General features: G+C 37.1%; 1 protein-coding gene across 2 annotated transcripts in view; it reads left to right on the top strand.

Moving 5' to 3' along the window:
- dpp6a (dipeptidyl-peptidase 6a) overlaps positions 1 to 17,297 on the top strand; it is a 937,255-nt gene extending 919,958 nt beyond the window's left edge. For both annotated transcript variants that reach the window (XM_039753634.1, XM_039753633.1), the window contains exons 22-26: positions 5,532 to 5,631; positions 11,409 to 11,467; positions 12,774 to 12,846; positions 12,932 to 13,005; positions 16,641 to 17,297. In XM_039753634.1, the coding sequence (XP_039609568.1) occupies positions 5,532 to 5,631; positions 11,409 to 11,467; positions 12,774 to 12,846; positions 12,932 to 13,005; positions 16,641 to 16,781 (447 nt within the window). In that variant the 3' untranslated portion in view covers positions 16,782 to 17,297. The remainder of the gene's footprint in view (positions 1 to 5,531; positions 5,632 to 11,408; positions 11,468 to 12,773; positions 12,847 to 12,931; positions 13,006 to 16,640) is intronic.
- The last annotated feature ends 1,325 nt before the right edge of the window (positions 17,298 to 18,622 follow it).

Below are 18,622 nucleotides of genomic sequence, written 5' to 3'. Positions count from 1 at the left end.
ATTTGTATTACATACAGTATTTTTTATATACAACCCCAATACAAACATAGTAAGAATAAATCTTCAGAATTTGGTAAGATTATAGTGGCCATGCTATTAATAAAGCAGCACTGGAAACTGTGCAGAAATAAGCATCACAAGACTAATGGGCATATCCTACATTAACAGGCAAAGGCTAGCATCTGTATTATCAGACACTGATAGAACTGGAACACAAAAATGTCAGTGTACACTAAAAGGAAGTATATTTAAGGTAGAAGTCTGGAAACAATTGCACATAAGGAGTGATTAGCTACTACTGTTTATTAAAACACTAAAGTCTGTGTGTTCTGCCCCTGAGTAATCTGATTGGTTAGTTTGGTTTTGATGATGCGATGAAAGAGGACGTGCAAGTCTAAGATGCACAAGAAGGAGTAAAGGCGTATGAGGTATGATGAGAGAGTCACCTTCAAAGACAGCAAGTATAAAACCGGGCAGGAGGTAAGAAAGGTGCCTCAAAAATAATGACAGTCTGAGAAGCAGGCTTTATGAGAAAAGATGCGGCGGTTAATAGGCAATCATACAAGCAAATACAGAAGAAAGGCACTGCAGGTGCACATAAGACAAGAGACAGAGAAGCGGGTTAAATGATGAGGCAAGGCGAATCCAAAATAATTAGAGTGCCAACCCAGTTTAAATCAAACAAAAAAGAAAAACTTCAAATGAAAATATGCCCTCGGTGGTGCTATATTGACAAGACACATTCCTTGTCAATTGTGTTCACAAAGAGTCTCTCTCCAGCAAGGTCAGGTCCAAATGAGACACCAACTTCTGGGAGTTTCTCCTTTTACACCGGACTGACTGGAAGGGCTGGCGCTTCTTTGTCTCTGTTGCCCTCAAGATGTGATTTCTCGAGGCTGTGAGGGAAAAGGAAGTAAGACTGTTAGTGACAACACCCCCTCTCATCCCGGGGTGGTACCACATATCTTAAGTGAAGTTGGTGCACATGCGCAACAATAGAATCATTAAAAACATTTGCTATTACTTCTCTTTGACAAGTGCTACGGCTATTCTCAAATAGACTATTAAATCATAAAGTTGAATGCATATCCTGATAAATATAAGAAGTGAGATAATGTGACACCCTGTCTGTTTTTAACTAACCAACAAAACGCTATTAAGTTACTGTGCCTTTTCTCTGATTCTGTGAATTTGAAGAGCTGGTCTAACTTCTTTATTTTTAAACAGAAAAGATTGCTGGTTAGTGAAATAAAAAAAACGGTATTACTTTCAAAATGGGCAGTGGAACAGGAGAATAAATGTGCATCTTGAATTTAAGGACTTGTATGGAAGTAGTGTACTTCCCATTATATAGCGCCCTGTTAACTTAAACCGAGGCATTCCTTTACATTTTTATGCTAGTTTTAATTCCTCACCTCAGAGTCTTGCTTGATCAATTTAATTGCAAATATTACATTTCTTATTCATGAGTGCTTTGAAAATTTTCCAGCAATTTCCTGCATTTTAGATGAAATAGGTTCTTTTGTCCTGTGGTCCTGCTCATGATAAAGAACTTTGTGAAATCTAATGAATGGATTTCATTATCTAAAAATGAGGACGCTCTTTTAGTGTCATTGCTTATATAAAATTACACAGGAGCTATTTCTATCAGTTGCATCTCCTAGGGCATAATTAAGGGCACAGAGGGGGGTTGATTAAACATTGTGATCTACTTCACTACATACAAGTAACACTGTGCAGCTGATAATCTTTACAATGTCAGCAACAGATTTTACAATATCAGCATCAGAGAGGTAAAACCATTAGTAAATTCCTGTCTTTCTGTAATTTTGGTTAGAGATTCTAGTGCTGTATGTGAGCATTTTACATGTTTTCATTTGTCAGTTCAGTTTGGAAGGTTGCCTGTATTATTTTGAGTCCACAACATGATCAATTTTAGCATTATTTGGAGCTAACAATATGTAAGCTACCATTTGTAGGTTTCCAAAGCAGTAAATTGAATTTTCATGAGATAAGTGTCACCTATTTCATTATCATAAAAGGACTTAATGCTTTAAATTTTGCATAACTCTTCAGACTTAGAGATAATGGATGGAAGTAAATGTGGCAGAGGAGCAAATCAGAGAGGACTTCTTCATAAATCATGTCTTTGCATGAGGCAGCATGGTAATCATATTAAATAAATGGCTGGCATAAATGAGTTAGTAAATTATTTACAGTAAGGGCACAGCTCTGGGGTCAGAAAGCTTATTCAAGATCAAATCTGCCTGCAAAGATTCATAAATAGATGATAAGAAGGTATCCATTTAGACAACATTTTTGAGGTAATGTGCCTATTGTCACCCAGCTGGGCACTTACCATCTTCCTCAGGATTTCATTAATGTTTAATTCCAGTAATCATGATTTCTAATTGTGGTATGTGGGGAGACTGGAGGTTAAGAATGCCATATCCAGTGGAGGCAAGCAGGCTTCTGTGTAATAATAAAGCATGGTGGAAATCATGTAGAAGAACAAAATAATGAGATGAGATGAGATATAGTGTGAAAAGAGATGTTATATGTTGCTAAGGACCAAGGCTCTGCTGAAGTCCTGCTAGAGAGGGTCAGATGTCCAGCCAAGCTGACATGAGGTGCACGTTTTGGTACTAAGTAGGTGACAACCTGCATGCACTATTTGTTTGCACTGATTTCATTCAGACCATGCCTTCAATCTCAGAATTATACTGCCCAAAAGAATTAAAGGAACACTTTTTAATCAGAGTATAGCATAAAGTAAATAAAACTTATGGGATATTAATCTGGTCAGTTAAGTAGCAGAGGGGGTTGTTAATCAGTTTCAGCTGCTGTGGTGTTAATGAAATTAACAACAGATGCACTAGAGGGGTAACAATGAGATGACCCCCAAAACAGGAATGGTTTAACTGGTGGAGGCCACTGACATTTTTCCCTCCTCATCTTTTCTGACTGTTTCTTCACTAGTTTTGCATTTGGCTACAGTCAGTGTCACTACTGGTAGCATGAGGCGATACTTGGACCCTACAGAGGTTGCACAGGTAGTCCAACTTCTCCAGGATGGCACATCAATACGTGTCATTGCCAGAAGGTTTGCTGTGTCTCCCTGCACAGTCTCAAGGGCATGGAGGAGATTCTAGGAGACAAGCAGTTACTCTAGGAGAGCTGGAGAGGGCCATAGAAGGTCCATAACCCATCAGCAGGACCAGTATCTGCTCCTTTGGGCAAGGAGGAACAGGATGAGCACTGCCAGAGCCCTACAAAATGACCTCCAGCAGGCCACTGGTGTGAATGTCTCTGACCAAACAACCAGAAAGACTTCATGAGGGTGACCCAAGGGCCCCATGTCCTCTAATGGGCCCTAATTTCACTGCCCAACAGCATGCAGCTCGATTAGCATTCGCCATAGAATACCAGAATTGGCAGATGCACCACTGGTGCCCTGTGCTTTTTACAGATGAGAGCAGGTTCACCCTGAGCATGTGACAGAAGTGAAAGGGTCTGGAGAAGCCATGGAGAACATTATGCTGCCTGTAACATCATTCAGCATGAGCAGTTTGGTGGTGTGTTAATGATTGTCTGGGGAGGCATATCCATGGAGGGTCACACAGACCGCTACAGGCTTGACAAAGGCACCTTGGCTGCCATTAGGTATCAGGATGAAATCCTTGGACCCATTGTCAGACCCTATGCTGGTACAGTGGCACCTGGTGCACGACAATTCCTGGCCTCATGTGGTGAGAGTATGCAGGCAGTTCCTGGAGGATGAAGGAATTGATACCATTGACTGGCCACCACACTTTCCTGACCTAAATCCAATAGAACACCTCTGGGACATTATGTTTTGGTCCATCCAATGCCACCAGGTTGCACCTCAGACTGTCCAGGAGCTCAGTGATGCCCTGGTCCAGATCTGGGAGGAGATCCCCACAACAGCATCTGTCATCTCATTAGAAGCATGCACCGATGTTGTCAGGCATGTATACAAGAACACAGGGGCCATACAAAGTGCTGCGTACAATTTTGAGTTGCTGCAATTAAATTTTGGCAAAATGGACTAGCCTGCCACATAATTTTTTCACTCTGATTTTAGGGCGTCTTTGAATTCAGGGCTCTGTAGGTTGATCATTTTCATTTCCATCAAACGATGTGGCATCCTTTCGTTCCTAACACATTACCCAGTCTATATCAGTATAGATATCCAGGAGGATTTCTTTTTCCCATTGAGATCTGATGTGTTTTCAAAGTGTTCCTTTAATTTTTTTGAGCAGTTTATTTGTTGCCATTACAAAATAGTGGGATGCATGGATGGATGGATGGATAGATAGATAGATAGATAGATAGATAGATAGATAGATAGATAGATAGATAGATAGATAGATAGATAGATAGATATGCAGGTGTATGTTGGTATAGAGGAGCCCCCATAGTATTTCTTGACACACACCTGCTGAATAATTAGTTGGCTGAAAGTCTTCAGTGTTAGTGTGTCAGGGAGAGGATGTGTAACATTGTTCATAATGGCACTCAGTTTTGTTTTAATTCTGTCTTTCACTTCTACCTCCAGGGTGTCCAGACAGCATCTCAAAGCTGAGTATGCCTATATAACTAGCTTGATGATTCAGTGGGCCTCTCTTGAAGTGATGTTAGTAGCACAGCACACCACAGTGTAGAAAATTGCACTGACCATCAACCTACTACCAATTGTAGAAGATGCAAATTTGTCACTACCAACATTAGAGGAATGTAGTCTTTTGAGAAAAAAGAGCTGGCTTTCTTATACTGTATAGTTTATCTATGATAAGATGCATAATAAGATGTGGACCCCCAAGTACTTGTAGGAGTACACCACCTCTACATCCACTCCTTGAATAGTGGTCAAATATAGAGGGTCTTTGGTATGGCAAAATTCAATAACTGGTACCCTGGTTTTGCTGACGTTATGTTGCATACAATTTTTTCTGCACCAACAAACAAAGTTCTCCACTTGACTGCTATACTCTTTAAGACTCAGTGGTTCATGAGTTTTTGCATGACAGACAGACAATCCTTAGCAATATATTTAGTGTGTGTATGCATGTGTGTATATATATCTTATAGGGTGGGGAGACAGAGACATATAAACGTATGGTGCACTCACAGGCAAACCCTGTATAATTAATGCAGAAAAAACATGTTGTACAAATGGGTTTTTTTGGCAACAAACATCTTTTCAGAAGCAAGTCCAATTCTTGACTGACTAATTTTTTGATTTTTTCAATTTTAAGTTCTTCTGGTAGAAAGAGGCTGGTCCTGGTGGACGAACACCAGAAGTAATGTCATTAATGTCAAAGTCTTCAGTCTTCTAGGTCTGTAGAGGAGAAATAGAAAATGTGTTAGTATGGCTTTGAATTACAATCACCAGAGCTCTTAAGCTGTCCCCTATGTGCACACGCATGACAATGTTTACATGCATGCATACATACATTTCATGTAATCATATGTGTATGCTGATAACATTATATTTGCTTTAATTTCAGGTATATGGTGGTTATTTATCAACTCTTTTACTAACTGCAGAAGGTTCACCTCTAAAATGTGGAGCAGCACTTTCCCCCATCACAGACTTTAAACTTTATGGTAAGTTTGATTCAAGTCTAATCAACCAACCATGACCAGCTATCGTGCCTCTCTAAAAAAAAATGAAAATAAGAAGTCAATGAGGCATGAAAAATAATAACAGTGGAGAAGAGCTGAGCATCTGCTTTTAATTAAATCACTAACAGCCACTTATGACGATGTCAGCTTTGTAGAAAATTAAAGAAAAAAATCCCTTGTGTGTTATTTTTGTACTTGTAAATGACATTTTCAAAACTTAGCACTGTATGCATGAATTAATGCATTGATGGGCATTTCAGTATATTTTGCTTTTCATCAAAATTTTATGAAATATCTTTGAAAAGTGATACTGTATTTAGTATAACAGTATAATTATCATTTTAATATGTGGCTGCAGGCCTTCCAGTAATGTTGTATAAAGTACATTATAATTTGAAATTCCAATGTCAGGATTTACTACTTGAAATTATTTCAATTTCAGGTAATATAATGGGGTCCTATGTGCCACCATCACCCAGAACATATTACCAAATTAGTGTGTTTTCAAATGAGAATTCCTTTAAACATGATGATTAAGAGGGGTTAAATGGGGAGCACACAACAAAGTGCACAAGCACCTCAAACTCTTCCTATTCACCTCCTTAATTCCTTTAATCTCTCTAGCAAAATACCTGGCCTTCCTTGCAAACAGCCATTGTCACTCTCAGGTTTTTTTCTGGTCAAGGAACTGCTTTATAAATCCTTTGTCAAGTACATTCAAAGCAACCCCCAGAAACGCTCCTCAGAAAGTCCTGTGTTCTTCCTGTCCCTGCCCACAGGTGGCCCCAGGTCTCTTTGCTCTCCTGAATCCCATCTATTAAAGAACCAAAGCCCATTTCTACAGAATTTCCACTGTGTTTGGCATCTTCGCTTATGGGGAAGCACTTTCCAGCTCCCAGAAATTTCCCATCATCTTCTTAGTATCTCACACATAATCATCCCCAAGGCATTAAAAGGAATTTACCAGGATATTTAAACTGTACTTAATGCTCCTTTATCTCATGGAACCATCATACCAGGCTGGCACCTAGTCACAGTATATGCTGGAGTAATTTCGAATTGAAATATGGGATTAGGTTTTGTTTTCTGTTCATTACAAAGTCACTTGGTGTAGGTCTGTTTAATTAGTTAAGACATTACATTTCCTAACATAAGTTCCAGTGATATTAACACCATGATCTATTGCATTACAACCTCTCAGCAAACTGCTGTATGATCTTCTGTGAAAAGTATTATTTTTCAGAGAATAAAACAAAAACTCTAGAGATAAATATGACATCTGTGGTGCAAAAAATGTCATTGAAATTGACTAATGCAGTCATAAAGCAGTGCAAAGGCATACCCACTAAAGTATTTCACAAAGTTTTAACTTTGATAAAGTTTAGTACTGCAATTGAATCATTTTGAGTAAAATTAAAGAAGAGTAATACCAGCCCAAAGAAATGTCTCATACAGTGTCTATACAAAGTATTCACACACTTGGAGGTTTTCAGATTGTATTGTTATATACCATGAAATCAAAGTGGGTTTAATTTGGCTTTTTTGACATGATCAACAGAAAATGATTCTTTAATGTTAAAGCGAAATCAGATTTCTAACAGTGGTCTAAATTAATTATCAATATGAAACAAACTAATTGATGTCATAAGTATTCATCCCATTTAATACAACACGCCTAAATCATCATTGGTGAAGCCAATTGGTTTTAAATGTCACAGCTTAACATGCATCACAGGAAAATTAATGGAAGGAATTATTAAGGATAAGATTGGGCAACATCTGGCAAGGAAAGGAGTTATTCTGAACAGTTCAGAAGAGGGAGGTCGTGTTTAACTAACATGCTTGGAATTCTATGAGGAAGCAACAAAAGGATATGATCAAAGTGGAGCTTATGATATTATTTATCTGGACTTTCAGAAAGCATTTGATAAGGTGCTACATGAGAGGATGGGCATCAAATTAAAAGAAATGGGAGTTCAGGGTGATGTTTTTAGATGGGTGCAGAATTGGCTCAGACACAGGAAGCAGAGGGTGATGGTGCGAGGAACCTCATCAGAACTGGCCGATGTTAAGAGTGGTGTTCCACAGGGGTCAGTGCTAGGGCTGCTGCACTTTTTAATATATATAAATGATTTAGATAGGAATATAAGTAACAAGCTGGTTAAGTTTTCAGATGATACCAAGATAGGTGGATTAGCAGATAATTTGGAATCTGTTATATCATTACAGAAGGACGGACAGCATACAAAATTGGGCAGATTTGTGGCAGATCAAATTTAATGTCAGTAAATGTAAAGTATTACATATAGGAAGTAAAAATGTTAGGTTTGAATACACAATGGGCAGTCGGAAATTCGAAAGTACACCTTATGAGAAGGATTTAGGAGTCATAGTGAACTCTAAGCTATCGACTTTCCGACAGTGTTCAGAAGCCATTAAGAAGGCTAACAGAATGTTAGGTTATATAGCACGATGTGTGGAGTACAAGTCCAAGGAGGTTATGCTCAACCTTTATAATGCACTGGTGAGGCCTCATCTTGAGTACTGTGTGCAGTTTTGGTCTCCAGGCTACAAAAGGACATAACAGCGCTGGAAAAGATCCAGAGAAGAGCAACTAGGCTGATTCCAGGGCTACAGGGGCTGAATTATGAGAAAAGATTAAAAAGAGCTGAGCCTATGCAGTTTAAGCAAAAGAAGATTAAGAGGAGACATGATTGAAGTGTTTAAAATTCTGAAGGGAATTAGTACAGTGGATTGAGACTGTTATTTTAAAATGAGTTCATCAAGAACATGGGGACACAGTTGGAAACTTGTTAAGGGTAAATTTCGCACAAACATTAGGAAGTTCTTCTTTACACAAAGAACGATAGACATTTGGAATAAGCTACCAAATAGTGTGGTAGACAGTAAGACATTAGGGATTTTCAAAACTCGACTTGATGTTTTCTTGGAAGAAATAAGTGGATAGGACTGGCGAACTTTGTTGGGCTGAATGGCCTGTTCTCGTCTAGAGTTTTCTAATATTCTAATTAGTTCAATAGAGATCGCCTGTCTGTAGCTAAAGAGGGTTCAGTTCATTGTAGTATAAATGCACCTTATCTGTAAGGTCCAACATTTAGTGATTCAGTATTGTGGCTCACATGATGAAAACAAAACACACTCCAAGAAACTCCATGAAAAGGTGATTGAAATGCACAAGGCAGGGGAAGGAGACAAGAAAATATCTGAACCACTGAAGTTTCCTTGGAGTTCAGTTAAATCAATCATTAAGAAATGGAACGTGTATGGCACAGCTGTAAATCTGCCTAAATTAGGCCGTCCACAAAAAGTGAGAGATCGTGCAAGAATAGTAGTGGCCACCAAGAGACCTTTAACTCAGACAGAGTTACAAGCTACAGCAACTCAGATCGGAAAGATTCTGACAAAAAAGGCACACATATGACGTCTTGGCTAGGGGCACACAGGAGACTCCAAAGAAGGTCCTGTGATCTAATGAAACAAAAATTGAACTTTTGGGCTATTGGACTAAATGCCAAGTTTGGTGTAAGCTAAAACTGTATATTAGCAGGTCTTGGATGGCTTGTAATGGTAAAGAATAAAATAAATAAATAAATAAATAAAATACAGGGAAATCCTAGAAGAAAACCTGATGCAGTCTGCAAGAAACCTGCACCTTAGGAGAAGATGTGTTTTCCAAGAAGCCAAAACTGCACAGGAATGACAGAAAAACAGTGACATCAATGGTCCTGAAGTATGGCTGTCATGGCTGTCAAAGGTTTATCTATTAACACTGCCTTGAAGAATATACAGTTAATTTTTTTGTGTTTTATATTTTTTTATTTATTTAGGTCACTGTTCAGAGATCTGTTTTAACTTTGACATTAAAGAGTCTTTTTCTGCTGTGTACTGACAGCAAAGCCAAATTTAATTCATTGTAATTCAATATTGTATTACAATAAGATGTGAACTCTCCAAGGAGTGAATAGATTTTATAAGCACTGTAACTATAACATTAGGTTAAAGGATTATAAGAGCAGATACCACATAAGCAGAACATCCTTGGCACAGATGGAGGCTGCAGTATTTAATATTTCTATCCATATCAAACAATCAGTTTTTAGCTATTGTCGCACCTTTCCAGGAGAATGCAGCAGTAAAACACAGTTTTTCAGGGTTATGGTACTTTCAGAATTCATTCAGAGCATAGTGTCTTCATAATGTCCTTTTGAATTCATTACCTGTATTGTTGTGTAGCAGATTTCATCAAGGGCAGTCTAAGAGTGCTTACATATACTTGCAGGGAAAATATTGGGAACACTATATTAATACTGTGCTGTGCATTCTCAGATGTTTTTTTACCTACCAGAGTTGTACAAAATGATTAACTGAGTTCACGTAACCTTTGTGTCAGCTCAAATCAAATTGACCATTCTCCTCTGACCTCTCTTATCCACAAGGCATTTCTGTCTGAAGAACTGCTGCTCAAAGGATGTACTTTGCTTTTCGCACAGTTGTGAGTAAATCTGTAGAAGTCACAAGGATTCTATGGTTTACACCATCCAAAGATGGTGACTATTTTATTACAGGGACCACAGGAACACACCAACCCTTGACCTGACACACACACACTTACACACAGAGACACTTATAAAGAGGATCAATTAATAGATACATAATAAATATGTAATAAAGATAATAAAGTATATTTTAAGCAAATAAAGAAGGTACAAAATGTGAAAGCTCTTCTCGATTCTCTGAAAGTTAAAATTATTTACAAAACTGCACAAATGAAACTAAACCAAACACTAGGTACTAACAGTAAACACTTACGAAAAAGTACAAACACAGTCCAGTATAGCAGGTGCAGATGACGATAGTGTGTGAAATAAAAACATCTGTGAACAGCCATCTGAAAGAAATATAACGTTTTGTCCTACCAGGTTCCAGTTGTTGTGTGAAGATTTGTCATGATCAGTAGCACTCCCCAGACAAAACCATATTCAACCAAAATGAAAAGGCAGAGGACAAGCACGTACATTATATTGAAAGTGTAATTGGCAGTGGTTGTAGTGGTAAGCCAATAGAGCGTGATGTGTAGAAACAAATTTACACAGATGATCATGATCCCCTCGCCATCTTGTTGGCTTATTTTTAAAGAGAGCTCCTATTTAGCTTCCATTCTAGCAAATCCAGCCATTCTGAAACTGCCCAGTGGTGTAATAATATGATAGCTGCTGGGAGTTGTGGGAAATTTAAGTTGTGTAGCTACAAAATCTAGAGACTGAAAAGAGGAGATCTATAGTTACAGAAATACTCGAAACACAATCTTGCCATGGTTTAAATCACCGAGACTGCATTTTTTGTCAGTTCTGTTGTTTGATGAGAAAATGAACTGAACCTTCTGACTTGTATCTGGAGGATTTTATGCATTGCACTGTTGCCACATGGTTAGCTGATTAGATAATTGGACAAGCAGGTGTTCCAAATAATTTGCTTAGTGAGCATATATTAAAATACAATGCAATAACAGTAAATAACTGGACCATATAACATATGCATACTGTTAATAACCACAAAAAATAGATACATTCATAGTAGAAAAGAAAATCTCAATCATTACCATTATTTTCACAGTTTCTTTTATGTTTTTTGAGATGTTCCTGGTATCAGAATGCTACATGCAGTTATGAAAAAGGATAAGGTCACAAAATAGACATAAAATCCTTAATGAATATTCACCAAATGCTTTTCTATTTTAGCATCAGCATTTTCAGAAAGGTATTTGGGCTTGCCAGAAGGAGACCCACGAGCATATGAGGTATGTAATGTGTAACTAAAAATGCCAGGCTTTTCAGTTTGTTATGTAATTTATTTGTTGTTTCTCTTTTGACTCACGCTATGCAAAACATTTGTCATTGCCTTAGCATTTGTTTACCCTGCAGTCCATAGCCACAGATTTCTATCAAGCAATACTTTTTTCCCCCCGAGATACTAAAAATGAAATATTATATTATAGAAACAAGATGTAAAGGATTAGAAGTGTCTTTGTTTTGTACGTCAGTTATGATAAAATATTTTTTTAACCTTATAAATGACAGTAGATTGGAATACTCAAGAAGTTAAATTTGTTCTATTCAGTTTTTTGCTAGCTTTTAATACTTCTTAAAATCATCTTTGGACTAATACACTCATAGGGTCTAATTTAACAATTGTAAGCAATTTTTTTATTCATTTTTAAATAATTTTTAATATTTCCACTATATGTTTTGTATAAGGTTAATACCACTTTTCCCACAATAGGAATTTAAGCACACAATTGCACAATGTAAAATGGGATTTGGTTTTATTATTAGGTTATGTTAATTTTCTAAAATGAAAATAAGTTTGTGTGAAAATTTGGGCATGCAATTACTTTATGTTGAGTTGGAACGTAATTTACTGACAATTTAATTTTGCTTTTGGAAATGGTCACACAATTTTCAGCCTGTTAATTAAGGATTTATAATACCTGATTTGGAGCCCAAAATAAAATATTTCATTTAGTGACTTACTTGACTGCCACCAACAATGGCAATATCCGCTAATACAAAGTTAAGCAATATAGGAGATTTGGTGGTGACACTGTTCAGTCACTTATGACCACATCTTTTTTGAATATTTTTTAAAAAGTCTTTAAAGCGAAAAACAAAAAAAGCAAAGCAGACTAAAAGTGTTAGTGATGAGGGTAAGATAAAATCAGGATACAAGGAATATTTCACAGAACCTGGCAACAGTGATGTACTTTCCTCTGTGGCTGGTCCACAAATGATGCTCTGATTCTCCTGGGAGCGAACTATACTTATAAAACAGGAAGAGGCAAAGCAAAAGGCATTGTTAGAACTCCTGTTATTGATCGTTGTCTTTGGGTCAGAGGCCAGAAGAAGATAACGTGTAAGAGACTATGTTAACACCAAAATCAATCCCAATTAAAGGCACACTATTCCTACACGTCTGACATGTCAAACACTACAAATAAAAATTTAGAAGGAATAAACCATAGTACTTTGCCAGATCATATATTAGGTGTTATTGTGCATAAGACTTCAGCTCTTTTTAATTAAGTTTCTGTTTTATTCCTTCCACAGTTGGCCAGGTTAGCTCCGCGTGCAAAGCAGCTGACTGAAAAGAAGCTTTTGATAATACATTCCACAGCAGATGGTATCTCCTTTATATTAATTCATATTGCTTATATAAAAATCTAGAATATCTTGTTGTAACTGTTGGCATGTTGTATTTTTAACAGAAAAAGTCCACTTCCAGCATACTGCAGACTTTGTCACTCACCTTATCCACTCAATGGCTAACTATACCCTTCAGGTGAGGATTTACATTTTTGTCTTACTTGAAGAAATATTATGCTGAAAAATATTGCAATGCATTTTGAATTCTCTGTGGTGGGTTGGCACCCTGCCCAGGATTGGTTCCTGCCTTGTGCCCTGTGTTGGCTGGGATTGGCTCCGGCAGACCCCCGTGACCCTGTGTTCGGATTCAGCGGGTTAGAAAATGGATGGATGGATTTTGAATTCTGCAGCCATGCACCTTTTCATGTACTGTATGTTAAGATGAAAGTACTGTATGTTTTAAATCAGCTTCACTGTTTTAGTAGATACAATACAGAAAAAGGGAACTGTGAATGTAGCTGTCTAGTGGCTATGGTAGTAGATGGTAAAACTCCTAACTGCCAGTTCCTTTCCACCACTGACTTATGGTTTGACTTCAACAGACCTTGATTTTAAAATTATGTAAACAGTTGAACAATGCATGTAAAATTTATAAATTTTGTGGGACAAGCTTACATGCAATTGCAATTAATATGAGAACCTTCTACATATACTGTATTTAATATCTTACAGTATGTTGAAATAGTTATATTTACAAAAGGAGCATTGAAGATATCTTTTGGATTCAAATCAAAATTTATAACAAATATAAAATAAAATAGGTCAAATAGCTTGGGAAGGGAGTATCGTAGAGAACAGTGTCAGAGACGACCAAATGGGCAGCAGTCAAAATTACATGAACTAAAGATGAGTAGAACACCATACATAATTAAATAAATGGGACAACATCATTGCTCATTTTTTTCCATCCAGCTAATTACTGTTCCACATTCTCCACTCTTCAGCTTTGCATCACTCCTGTAGATGATACTACAGCCGCTGCTACATATTATCTGTATTTCTTTTTCTGCATAACCCTGATTTGATGATTCAGATGTTAAATGTGGTGTTCAGATGTATTTTTTCCCAATCATGGTGTACTCCCTTTTGGCTCAGAGACTTGCTTTGTTAAGTGAAGCAGTATTGCATAAAAAAAACTGAGGTCACCTTGATGTGGCTTACAATTCACCTGAAATTCGAAACAGAAAACCTTAATACTGTTCAAGGATGTCCACTTTAAAGTAGAGAGTGAACTTGCATGTCAATTCATGTCTTGAGCACATAATAAAAAAGTGTTTTGACAAATATGTAGTTACCATGTACAGTATGAGACTCTAGAGCAGGGGTCTTCAACTCCAGTCCTGCAGGGAATCTATTAACAGCGCCCAGGAGTAAAAAATGTAAATATGAAGTTTATCCATTAAAATATACTCTTTTGGATCGTTATTTCAATATGCATGTACTGTTTGTGGATAATCACATTTTTATTTTAGTTGTATTATATTTACATTTACAAACCCATTTACAATTTTAAGATGTAAAATGTATATACAGTGTCACACACGTATGCATGGGAGCCAACCACAGGGACCAAAAGAAGGGAATTCCATGCCTGGCCCGGGGGTGGCGGGGTGTACTCAACCCCCTTATTTTGTCCCCACAGACCAGACACAGGAAATTCTGCCTGAGTATGAAGACGTCATTTCCACCTCAGCTCTGAGGACATCACTTCCTATTCCAGTACCGAGTACAACATCACTTCCTGAAACCTCCCTATAAAACCCAACTTCCTTCCTATGTTGAGCAGTTCTGTTTTGGACTCACGTCTGTACTCTGTTGTACTGAATACTTTGCCTTTTTGCAGGTCAAGTAAACGGGTGGCTGCCCCAAACCTTTCTCTTGTGTCGAGGGTCATCATTTCACAACAGGAATATACTGTTTATATAATACGCATACAGAAATATAAATACAGGGGCAGGCAAAAGTAGGTTTACAGTTGTGAGTATGCGAGGACAGCAATTTGAACACTTACGAGATTGTACCTAAGCACACTGTGCTATTGTGGCTTATTTTTAAGTTAATAAAGCTATTGAGTTAATAAAGCCATTGTAATAATTATAACCTGCATGTCTCTTTCCATATGAACAACTGTAAGCCTACTTTTGCCCACCCCTGTATATGCGTATTATTTTAAGTACAAGTGTGATACCATTGTGGTCCAGTAGTTTCCACTGCTGCCTGAACTGGGTTATTTTGTGTGTGGAGTCTGCACATTCTCCTGGTCTATGTGTGTGTTTTTTCTGCCACATTATCAGTGAAGTTTAAGTTGGATTACTGGGGTGTTTCTCAATTTCCTCCATGTGAGTGTATGTGTGTACGTGAGTGGGCCCTGTCATGGACTGTCCAGATCTGGTTTCTGCCTTGTAGCCAGGTTCTGCCAGGATAGGCTCCAACCCACCATGACTCTGAACTGTTTCTTAAAGCTCCTGTTATTAATAATATAAATAAATCACTAGAGGTTTTGGTAAATGATGAAGCCTTGATGCAACAAAGAGGTTTGGGGTAGCCTCCCATATACTTGAGAACTGGCAGCAAAATGCAAAAAAGGTTGAGAAAATGGTCTTTACAGACAAGAGTTCAAAACAGAACTGCACAGGTTACAAAACATGGCAGATATAAAGTTGAAAAGCAGGATGAGGAGGGATCTTGGGACTGGAACTGGAAATGAGGTCATTAAGAGCTGGGCTCTTCTAATGGTATGGAAGTGACGTCTTCTGGGGAGGAACCAGAAGTGACATCATGGGAGCCAGGTGGAGTTTCTCGCATTTGGTCTGCGGGGAGATAAGAGAAAGGATTGATGCATTTGCTACCCCCTGGTCTGACCGGGAATTTCCTTCATTTGAGCCCTTTAGCTGCCAACCATGTGCACGTGTCTGACAAGTTAATTTATGTAAATTACTGACTCTGGGTTGATTTTAGTGTCTCTCTTCCACATTGAAACCCCATTTCAAGGTCAGGAAGGCTATTCTGATCAAAAATGCAGTGATACCAAGCAGCACTAAAGTCCAACAAGAAGACAAAGAAAAATATATTTCGTTATCCTTGAATTTTAGTAATAATAATAATAGATGCAATCAAATAGTGTTGCTGGATGCAGTAATGATGTGTCAAAGTCCTAACAGTTAACTGTTTTATTAAGTTATTATTGCTTTTTCTTATTCCAGTGCAATTTGAGACACAGTTTACAGTAGCTAGTCATCATAACTTGGAACTGCCTGAATTGAAGCAGGAACATCAAATTACAATATTTTGCCATTTTTTAAATTTGTTCACCATGTTAGCAGCATGAATTCTTTAAAGTGTTTCTATAGCTAAGGAAATATTATTTATTGCATGTACTATTTTTTAATACTCTGTCATTGACTTGGGCCACATAGTTGGGCCCATATCTCCATTACTAGTCTAATATCTAGTAAGTGAAGTTAATGTGTGTTTTTTTTTCTCTCAGAGAGGCTGTGATGTGTGTATGCCTTGCCTGATTGCATGCTGTCTTCATTTTTGTGTCAGTTTCATCACATCTTATTGATCAGAGTGATATCGTCACCGGGGTCATCAGCACTAGACTAACCCAGTGTGAATGTGTATGGGTATGTCAAAACATGTGCCCTGAGAAGAAGTGGAATTCCAACTATGTTTAGTTCAATCTCTGTACCATTCTGACATGAGAGTGACCAGGATGTATAAATGGATGAACAGACGAATATCATTCACTGTGGTTTTTTTTTTCCTTAGATATATCCAGATGAAGGTCATTTCATACACAAAGAAGAAATAAAAAAGCATTTATTTCATTCCCTTGTGAACTATTTTGAAGAATGTTTCAGGCTTCCTGACAAACTTTATGAGGAAAAAATAGAAGAGGAAGATGAATAACAAGGATAAAGTAGTCTTCTTGCTAAGCACAAGCCTGCTTCTTGAAAACAATATGCAACTGATTGTTTTTGTTCTTGAACATTATTACATTAGCATGTATCCGAGACTGAAAAGCAGGAAGCTGCCTGCTTCACTCATCCACACTTCTCTCCCGAAAGTGAAAGGGGGCTTTGAGCATGACAAAAATAAGCCAGTGACCTTTGTTCAGAAAGAAGAGGTAAAACAACAACAACACCATAGTAGCCTCATCAGTTTCATTTGGTCCATCAGAGAGGAGTTGCAGGAAGATCCAAAATCTGAAAGACTCTGAGGCTTCCAAGACAAGAATATCATCTCTCCTGCATATAAAGTTCACTGTGGCAGAACAAAGCTTAGGAGGAACACTGGGAGAAAATTTTATAACACAAGCATTGGATGAACTGTGACACCCATGGAAGCTCCATGTGCTCATTCATTGTGTGAGTCAAGGAGGATTGTAAAATGACAAATATATACATAATATATCATATACTGTAAACTGTTTATTCATTAACAGTCCATATATACTATAAATATATATATGTGTGTATATATACAGTATATATATATATACTATATATATATATATATATATATATATATATATATAGACAGAGAGAGAAAAAGTATAATGTATACATATGTATGCATATCTATATGAGAAACTAGAGGCAGATATACTGGTGTGTGTTTTTGTATATCTGCAAGCAGTATAAATTATATATTAAATTTATATTGTGAGGCTACTTTATTCAACATTAACATTTTTAAAACATAATACTAAGCTTCATAAGTTGTTGTGTGAGTAACAGTTGTTTTATATGTAAAGTAGCACACCAAATATTGTTGATGAAACTTTGGAGGAAACAACAGTATGATATTGTTTTCAGTGTTTATGCTCGTCTTGACCTCAAAAACTTTGTAGCAGTGAAAGACAAAATACCATTGCAGTTTGGTAGCTTTGAGTTGATTCATGGTAAAATGCAAGCCATTATTGAACCAGGCAGTGATGTGCTCCATATGTATCTTACGCCAGCCACATATGGTAACAAGTACTGTAGTTTGGTGAGCTTCTACATTAGAGAACTTTGGAAGGTGTAGAGGGTGCAAACAGCCATGAATTGATACGGTGGAACATACGTTAAGGAATGAGATCAATATTACGGATGGGCACAAAATAAACCTGTCTCTTGGAAGGTGAAGTGTTAGTAAAACAAATCTTACAGTAACAAGTAAGTCAAGCTGTCTTTTTTTAACTTTATGTGTTTTGCTTACAGGTTTTTTTGAGTGCTACTGGAATTGATGCCTAGAAATTAATTTTAGGCACTGTGCCTTAATTTAAGATCTTTTCTGTCATGTGTAGTTTCTGATGGGCCAATTTTCTTAAATTTAAATACCGATGTCACATGTGGTTTTTTTCAGACTTGTGAAAAAAGTATAATTATGTTTTCCAATTGTATTAACAATCCAAAACAAGACAATTAGCATTACATTATATCCCAATACAAAATTGTGTATAGTTTAGTTTAGTTTTTTTTTTTTTTTGTTGTTTTGTTAAGAAGTTTTGGGTGTGCTATTATTAATAAAATGACCAATCTAGTAGTCTGTCTTTCATTCACAGTGTTGCAGGCTTATTTGTTTTATCCTTCAATGAAAATACTTCGACCTTCTACCTTTACAAATGCATGTAGGAGACCATTTCCAACTCAAAGCTATATTTCATGTTAGAGAAAGAAATTAACATTATTCTTAAGAGTTTTTGTTTTCTTTGACAGCTTGAATGTTTTTGCTGAATACTGAATCATTTAATATTGTGAGTAAAC

The sequence above is a fragment of the Polypterus senegalus genome, chromosome 5 (assembly GCF_016835505.1).
Source record: "Polypterus senegalus isolate Bchr_013 chromosome 5, ASM1683550v1, whole genome shotgun sequence".
Classification (NCBI taxonomy): Eukaryota; Metazoa; Chordata; class Cladistia; order Polypteriformes; family Polypteridae; genus Polypterus; species Polypterus senegalus.
The sequence above is the reverse complement of the archived record's forward strand: the minus strand, read 5'-3'. Positions and strand labels throughout refer to the sequence as shown.